The sequence below is a fragment of the Salvelinus namaycush genome, chromosome 8, assembly GCF_016432855.1.
Source record: "Salvelinus namaycush isolate Seneca chromosome 8, SaNama_1.0, whole genome shotgun sequence".
NCBI lineage: Eukaryota > Metazoa > Chordata > Actinopteri > Salmoniformes > Salmonidae > Salvelinus > Salvelinus namaycush.
In genome coordinates, this window is record NC_052314.1 from 39,717,862 (window position 1) to 39,727,096 (window position 9,235).

At 41.7% G+C, this 9,235-nt stretch overlaps 1 protein-coding gene across 1 annotated transcript; it reads right to left on the reverse strand.

Annotated features, from left to right (window-relative positions):
• Window positions 1-300: 300 nt before the first annotated feature.
• Window positions 301-8,598, reverse strand: ebna1bp2 (EBNA1 binding protein 2). Its single transcript, XM_038998793.1, has 9 exons — window positions 8,425-8,598; window positions 8,197-8,280; window positions 3,266-3,441; window positions 2,784-2,907; window positions 1,818-1,907; window positions 1,629-1,704; window positions 1,360-1,489; window positions 1,022-1,226; window positions 301-870 (listed from the first exon to the last, which is right to left on the reverse strand). Exons 1-9 carry the CDS (start codon window positions 8,518-8,520, stop codon window positions 823-825), a joined length of 1,029 nt encoding a protein of 342 aa, XP_038854721.1. The 5' UTR covers window positions 8,521-8,598; the 3' UTR covers window positions 301-822.
• Between the last annotated feature and the right edge of the window lie 637 nt (window positions 8,599-9,235).

Consider the following 9,235-nt stretch of genomic DNA (forward strand, 5'->3'; position numbering starts at 1 on the left):
TTTAGATTTAACATTTACCCAGATCTATAGAAAGTAACACATTGGTCCATCACATATTAATACTATTGATAGATGTTAAAGGCCTATTGATAGATGTTAAAGGCCAAACATGACAGCTGTTCAATATTACAAAATGTCATGTCACTAGAGGGTAGTGAATCAGTGTCAATTCGCAGACTTGAAAAGGTGTGGATTTTGCTAAAATCTATAAGTATTACCAAAAACTAAATGACAGCATACATTTATTGAAGTGGCTTGATCATTGTAACCACCGTCAGAAAATAGCTTCACAAACTTACACGCGTTACAACAATGTATAAAGATTTATTTTAAAAGAAACATGGATTTTTTTACAGACAGTAATAAAAGAAACAAAATGTAATTGTCTTTTGATGTCCAAATTCATGTTTGGGGTTTTAAACCTCCCCTCTGCAGAGGGAGTGTAGCAGGGCAGTTATTGAATTTGGCGTGTATAGTACGGTACCGCTCAGTCAGGTTATGCAAAAGGTGACATTCTAAAGCTCACATGCAGCCAAGTCCACATCTAGCCTCCTCCGCGATATTCTAGGAAAGATCATTCTGAGGGCTGGATGCAAGTGGACATCTTGGGTCATAGTGACAAAGTCCTCCATATCAGTCCACTGCCCCAAGGGCTCAATAACAGGTGGCGTGTGGAATTAAGTATAGAAAGAGAGCACTTCTCTTCAATATATGCGCTGGGATGCAATGTGTGTCACCCAAGACTGATGACGGGGTGCAAACCTGGCTGATGTCACAGACCGAGAGACCAATCAGACTGCAGGACCTTCGGCACTCAACTCTTTAGGAACGACCCTTCATCTTCTTGCGTGCATTCTTGCCCGGTCGTTTCTGAAGAATCACAAAACATAGTAGAAAAGGAGAAAAATTACAAAAGATCTACGATTTCAAATAATATAACTGGGGGAAAAAATGTAATTGAACAATCAATTATTTGTACTTTAATTTAAAATGTGATCAATGATGTCTGTCAGTCACTTACAGCCCCTCCTTTGGCAGGGCCCCTTCCTCCTTTTCCTCCAGGTCCCGCTTTGCCTCCTTTCCCTCCCTTTCCTCCTTTCCCATGAGCCACCTTGGCACGAAACCCTGACACATCATTGTGACTGTCCTTGGTGTTCCACTTGGTTCCACTCTTCTTTCCGCCAAAGCCAAACCTCTGGTCCTTATACTTCCTCTTAGCATTGGGGCTGTCAAGTCAAGAGGTTTGAGTCGAGGTACAGTACACACAAATGTTATAAAAGCACTGAATACAATGAGTATAGGTAGGTAGTGGAGAATAAGCATTGTGCACAACATTCACATCTGTGTGTGGCGTCTTACCCTTTTTTGTTCGTGGCTTTTTTATCAGGTGTTTGGCCTCCTGCTGTTTTCCCTGCTCCTCCTTTAGCTGGAGCGCCTCCTTTAGCCGTCTTCTGATCTCCTTCCAGGAAGTCCAGTTTGTCAGTCATGCCTACGAGAAGAGGAGGGTGTTTAAAACGGTATGAATCACATTTGGCAGTTTAAGCAGATGCTGTCAACCAGAGCAACTTACCAACGACAAGTGTGAACAAGTTGGGCCGTAAGCACAACACGTAGAACTGAGGACCTACCTTTCTGATACTTCTTCACGGCAGACATCATGGCCTTCTTCTCCTTCTGCCTCTTCTGAATAACCTCCACTTGCACCTACAGGACAGATTTCATATGACCACATGTACCACGATGACATAATAAAAAGTTAAGTGCCAGCGAGACCACCACTGCTGTCCTTCAAGGAAAAAGATGAGAGGATTACTAACCTTCTTGCCGTACTTCCTCTGTTCTCTTAGTTTCTTGGCCTTTTCGGACTTCTCCATCATTGTCTGCTTCATGATGAGTTTCTTCCTGATCTATAGGAAAAGACAACGGGTCGCATTATTCATGACCACACCAGTGTTTCAGCGCCAGTAAAATGTCAGAATTTGCTGGACAAACGTGAGATTTACCGGCCATACCAACAGAAATCCATTTGAATGCCTCCGCGTGTAAGGTAAAGTTTGATTAGGAGTGCCCACGGGCGATTTATTGACACCACGATGGAAGTGACTGCAATACTAATGCAAGAATGATAGCCCACCAAGGGTACGTTGGCGCCTTGCATAAAGCACGTCTCCCTCTGTCCATCTGGCTAGTCAATATCCGCTGTTTCAGCGTCAATTTATTGTGCCTTTATCCTCGTTAAAGTTGCTAGTTAGCTAGCTTGATTTGCATTTCTTTATTAAAAAAAAAAAATTTAAACGGCCAACTATTCGACCAGACATTAGATTTGTGGAAGAGGAGGAAATCAAAATTACTTCATCTTAATACTCCTTCTTGGTGGACTTGTATGGTACGTCTCACCTGTATGCATACAGTTCAGTCAGTGGTGCAGGAAACTTTGTGGGCCAGTACCATGATACAATGTAGCTAGTTGGCAAGCAAGAGCGCAAGACAGACTGTCAGATTAGAGATTATGCGATAACAAGACAACCTGAACCAACCTCCATGCATAGCCAATGTGATTTAAAGAGGATATTGATTTGTGTCAGGATACTTTGTCAAATATTGTTTTTAAGCATTAAAACAATTATTATATAATCTGCCATAAACAGGCAATTACGGAATAGTAAAACAGCAACTCTTTTTATAACCGTTTTGGTGTCAGAGATCTACCCATACCTGATGCAATTAAGTCACATACACATGGCAAGATATCTCTGGTCTAAGGCTACATCAGGGCATCCTACCTTCTGCATTTGCTGGTCCGACTTGGCCATCTCTGCAAAGTAGTCCTCGGGCCTCTTGGTGGCTATTTTAAGCTTCAGGAGCCGGGGCATCGCCTCCAGAACAGCGGCTTGGGCTTGGCGGTAGCTGGAGGACATCAATGCAAGAGAGGATGTGTTACAACTGCCATAGCTTAAAGAGCATAATATTACACCAAAGTCTCTCTTCAGTATGATATGAATGGATTTTTTTATTTATTTAACTTGGCAAGTCAGTCAAGAACAAATTCTTAATTACAATGACTGCCTACACTGGCCAAACCCTAACCAGGACGACGCTGGTCCAATTGTGCACCGCCCTATGGGACTCCCGATCACGGCTGGTTGTGATACAGCCCGGGATCGAACCAGGGTCTGTAGTGACGGCTCTAGCACTGTGATGCTGCGTCACTCGGGAGCCCCACACCCATGTATTCAACACCCATGTATCGGGGCAATACACTCACAAGAACATCTCTCGCTGGAAGTCGTCATCCGGGTTGAGGTCTCCGCTAGCCTTGTTGTCAAGTCTGCCCTCGGACTTGGCAACGATGTCATCAGCTGGGAGATTGACCATGTCCAGCCTCTCTACCCAGGGTAGTGTGTTCTTACGGAAGTCGGCAAGGCACTGTTTCAAACCCTCCTGTACACAACCATGAAGAAAATAAGTATTAGAAAAGCTAACGGTGATTCACATACTAGGCAACACCAATTTGGTGACTTCTGGCATATCAACAAAAATCTATCGGAGCACGTTTTTGGACTCATTCAGCAGTTTTACCTTGTTAAGTACAATACCATTGGAAACGAATGTTGTAAGTTATTTATAGTCCTAAAACTTACACATACAATCGTAATATGTTACTTATTTAGATTATTTTAAAGACAATGTTGCATTTTGATTTTAATGGGTCGCCAACGCAGTAAGTGCAACACTTTTTTGTTAATCACTAGGGTTTCTGTTAGCCGGTAATAGCCGGCTTTTGACAACAACAACAAAAAAGCCCCTAAATAAAATAAGAACTGTCGCCGGCCAATTGTCGGGGAGAAGGGGGGGGGGGAAATCCCATTGCAAAATGTTTGGCCTATTCATTGATGGAAATACCAGCCGATTAGGGGAATAACGGTACATGTAGTGGTGCCGAACCAGTCGGCGTGCACTGTAAATCCAAACGAATAGGCCTATTTTTTTGTTGCTATGCCTACGCTGCGTTTTAAGCCTGCCTGGAGTAAATCTGAGCTGAAAAACATATCAGGCTATTCTGTTCAAACTAGAGCCTATGCGCAAGTTGTAATCAAAATTCAAATCTTAATTGTCGCATTTCAAACTGTCCTTTTGTGAGGCGCGGCCAGGAACGAGAACTGGAGGATGCTCCATCATCGCTTAAATCTCCAGTTTGGGAACATTTTGGCTTCCCAGTAGATTACAACAGCGAAGGACAGAGCGTTGTGGATAAAACGTTAACAGTATAGTCGCTAAACTCAACGAGAGCTGGCAACAACTCAAATATGTTGACACATCTACGCCAACATCCCTCCAGTATACCAGAGCAAGATGGAAAAGCAAAGGAACACCACAACACCGCCGGTCTCCCCTCTGCATTCAAGCCGCCGATTCTGACTTGGTCAAGAAAATAACAAGAGCGATAGGTAGGCAGTGTTTACAGTCTTTGGTTTATAGCCGTGGATATGCGCCCATTCTCGGTGGCTGAGAATAGGAAGGGTCAGCACCCCGTGAAAGTGCTCGAGCCACGTTACGAATATAAGCTAACCAAAGCTGTGGCATGGGTCCTCAGATCCTCAAAATGTTCTAGAGCTGCACCATTGAGAGCTCCAACACTTGGTAGTATCTAACAAATCACAAATCTAAAAGAATGGAATTAAGAAATATAAATATTAGCACGAGCAATGTCAGAGTGGCATCATCTAAAATACAGTAGAAAACAGTATATACACTGCTCAAAAAAATAAAGGGAACACTTAAACAACACAATGTAACTCCAAGTCAATCACACTTCTGTGAAATCAAACTGTCCACTTAGGAAGCAACACTGATTGACAATAAATGTCACATGATGTTGTGCAAATGGAATAGACAAAAGGTGGAAATTATAGGCAATTAGCAAGACACCCCCAATAAAGGAGTGGTTCTGCAGGTGGTGACCACAGACCACTTCTCAGTTCCTATGCTTCCTGGCTGATGTTTTGGTCACTTTTGAATGCTGGCGGTGCTTTCACTCTAGTGGTAGCATGAGACGGAGTCTACAACCCACACAAGTGGCTCAGGTAGTGCAGCTCATCCAGGATGGCACATCAATGCGAGCTGTGGCAAGAAGGTTTGCTGTGTCTGTCAGCGTAGTGTCCAGAGCATGGAGGCGCTACCAGGAGACAGGCCAGTACATCAGGAGACGTGGAGGAGGCCGTAGGAGGGCAACAACCCAGCAGCAGGACCGCTACCTCCGCCTTTGTGCAAGGAGGAGCACTGCCAGAGCCCTGCAAAATGACCTCCAGCAGGCCACAAATGTGCAGGTGTTGGGTTTGCGCCAGACATAGCGTTTTCCTTGATGGCCAAAAAGCTCCAACACCAAACGTGTTTGCTTATTTATTTCTTTAGGCAATGGCTTTTGTTCTGGACACTCTTCCGCAAAGCCCAGCTCTGTGGAGTGTACGGCTTAAAGTGGTCCTATGGACAGATACTCCAATCTCTGCTGTGGAGCTTTGCAGCTCCTTCAGGGTTATCTTTGGTCTCTTTGTTGCCTCTCTGATTAATGCCCTCCTTGCCTGGTCCGTGAGTTTTGGTGGGCAGCCCTCTCTTTGCAGGTTTGTTGTGATGCCATATTCTTCCATTTTTTAAAGAATGGATTTAATGGTGCTCCGTGGGATGTTAAAAGTTTCTGATATTTTTTAATAACCCAACCCTGATCTGTACTTCTCCACAACTTTGTCCCTGACCTGTTTGGAAAGCTCCTAGGTCTTCATGGTGCCGCCCCTTGCTTAGTGGTGTTGCAGACTCTGGGGCCTTTCAGAACAGGTATATATATATATATATATATATATAAAATCAATACACAAGTGTATATTTTTAAACCTGCATAATTAGTTAATATTGCCTGCTAACATGAAGTTATTTTAATTAGGGAAATTGTGTCCTTTCTCTTGCGCTCCGTGTAAGCAGTCAGGGTATATGCAGCAGTTTGGGCCTCCTGGATTTTTGTTTTAGATTCCGTCTCTCACAGTTGAAGTGTACCAATGATAAAAATTACAGACCTCTACATGCTTTGTAAGTAGGAAAACCTGCAGTGTATCAAATACTTATTCTCCGCACTGTATGCACAAACCACTTTTCCGTTATTTTTTTAAGGAGTAATGTTTTTAATTTCACCTCACCAATTTGGACTATTTTGTGTATGTCCATTACATGAAATCCAAATAAAAATCCATTTAAATTACAGGTTGTAATGCAACAAAATAGTAAAAAATGCCAAGGGGGATGAATACTTTTGCAAGGCACTGTATCCGAGGACTTGAAGCATGGATTCCGATTGGTCAGACCAGCATTGAATAGACTTTAGCGCGGGTACTTCCTGTTTGAGAAACCTAAACTGGTCTGTGCATCAATACTGGCACAGTGCCCTCCACTAATATTGGCACACTTGGTAAATATGAGCAAAACAGGCTGTGAATTTTTTTTATTTGCTGTTCATTCGCTTGGTCTTTCATTCAAAATATTCACAAAAATGTACTTCAAATGATTGAAAAAAATAAATGCAAAAATGTAATAAATATTTTTTCTCTGAAACATGTGCCACAATTATTGGCACCCCAAAAAAATGTTATGGGTAAAATCTAATTGAGTTATTAGGAACACTTTAAGTGATAAGCCACGACTTCCTGTTTCACTGGGGAGTAAATGTGAGGTGACACACAGGCCAAGTTTCCATAGTCATCCATCACTATGGGAAAGAACAGAGAATACAGTAATGATGTGCGACAAAAGGTTGTTGAACAAATTTTCTGTTCATTAACTTCAATTTTTTTTTTTTTAACCTTTATTTAACTAGGCAAGTCATTTAACAACACATTCTTATTTACAATCACGGCCTACCCCGGCAAAACCCTAATGACGCTGATCTGAATAGTGTCCCACCCTATGGGACTCCCAATCACAGCCGGTTGTGATACCGCCTGGAATCGAACCAGGGTCTGTAGTGACACCTCTAGCACTGAGATGCAGTGCCTTATAACGCTGCACCACTTGGGAGCCCCAAAACTAACCACGACCCTCCATAGTCTCTATGGGGTTGCCACAGGGTTCAATTCTCGGGCCGACTCTCTTCTCTGTATATATCAATGACGTCGCTCTTGCTGCGGGTAATTCTTTGATCCACTTCTACGCAGACGACACCATTCTGTATACATCTGGCCCTTCTTTGGACACTTAACAAACCACGAAACGAGCTTCAATGCCATACAACACTCCTTCCGTGGCCTCCAACTGCTCTTAAATGCTAGTAACACGAAATGCATGTTCTTCAACCGATCGCTGCCCGCACCCGCCCGCCTAGCATCACCACTCTGGACGGTTCTGACTTAAAATATGTGGACAGCTATAAATACCTAGGTGTCTGGCTAGACTGTAAACTCTCCTTCCAGACTCACATTCAGCATCTCCAATCCAAAATGACACCTAGAATCGGCTTCCTATTTTGCAACAAAGCCTCCTTCGCCCATGCTGCCAAACATACCCTCGTAAACTGCCTATCCTACCGATCCTTGACTTCGGCGATGTCATTTACGCAATTGTAAATGAGAACTTGTTCTCAACTGGCCTACCTGGTTAAATAAAGGTGAAATTAAAAAAATTGAATACAAACAGTGACAACGGTTGGCTGTTATCAAAGTGATACATTTGACAGTCAAATTTGTGTATTGGTGTGTGGCCAGCGACTTTTATGGAGAGACCTACCCGAATTATTCGCGCCATTTGAGAAAGAAAATGATAGCTGCATTCTAAGTCCTGCAACCCCAAGCGTGTATGACACAAATCAAAGACATTGATCCGTTTTAAGCAATTGATATTGTGTAATGTTACCTCTATAACCTCTATAATAACAGTATGTAATTCCCCCCCCATCAGCGTGTGTAATGTAGTAACACACTGTCCACATCATGGAGTAACGTAATATAAATGAGATAGTAAAACAATTCAATAATTTAATTTAGGATGATAGAAAAAATGAAGCAAACTCAGACTCTTCCAATAATCATATATCTCACTAGTTTAACCATTTAGAGATTTAAAAAAAATCCTAAACAGTTTAACCAGGTTTAACGATTATAGCCTACATAGGACGTAGATCTTTGGAAACAATGGTTGATTGCGCATGTCAACACTCACCACATTGTTGACAATCTTCTTCGGTTCTTGTGTTGTAAAGTTCAATCCAGGCTTTAACAAACCCTTTGCAAATGCATCTTGAAGCTAATGAAAAAGAAACACAGCAAATTAAAGCTTTTTATAACCTAGCTAAAGTTAGCAAAGACATCGCTAACTAACGTTAACTACTATTTAACTTCGCTAATGTTAGCTAGCTACCAAGCACCACGCTATAGAATATCCAGTTACCTCTCCGTCAGATAATTCGCTGTCATCCTCCTCAGACGTCTCACCTAATTGCTCGTCATCTTCGTTAATATCCATGGTTTTGTTAACGAGAATCATTGGATACAAACAGTTATTTGATGTAAAAGCAGTGCTCACATGGAGCGGTTCACGTGGGAAGGAAGTGGCGGCTTTCAGGGTCCTCCGAAAATATCTTCCGGTGAAACACTCAGCCCGAAGAGATGAAAGGTTCCTACCCAACGTTTTTTTTTGCAGTATTTACAGTTTTCCTGGATTATAACTCGTGGAGAAAAAAAGACCAGAAGAGTCAGGACAAAAAACATATTCAATTTATATTGATATGGGTGTATGCTTTAATAATTTATATTCATTGTTTATTATGTAATTACGCATTGTATGAATGCTTTTCCATAGTGATAGAATGTAACGATAACATTCTATTCATATTATATTCCACGCCTCGGCAAAACATAGCATGTTAATCTCTGGATGTATCAATGATTTAAAAATAAATAATGAATAAGGAGTTTTGAGGAATCAACCAATTGTTTTTCCAATAAAGGTAAGTAGCTTAGTTAAATAAGAATAATTACTTTTCAAAGTTGAATGTATGGTTCCAGGTAAGGCTATAAAAATGTGCCTATTGTAGATCAGGAGTTGTAGATGTAAATGTACAGGTCCAATAGCGCAATTTCAGATCAAAGTGAAAAGGATCAATATGGTCTTAAATAATTTAATTAGTTTCCTTAAGAGTTTTGCTTGCCACATTTTAAAGATCAAAACCCTTCTGAATTAGTTTTTTCTTCTTCTGTCC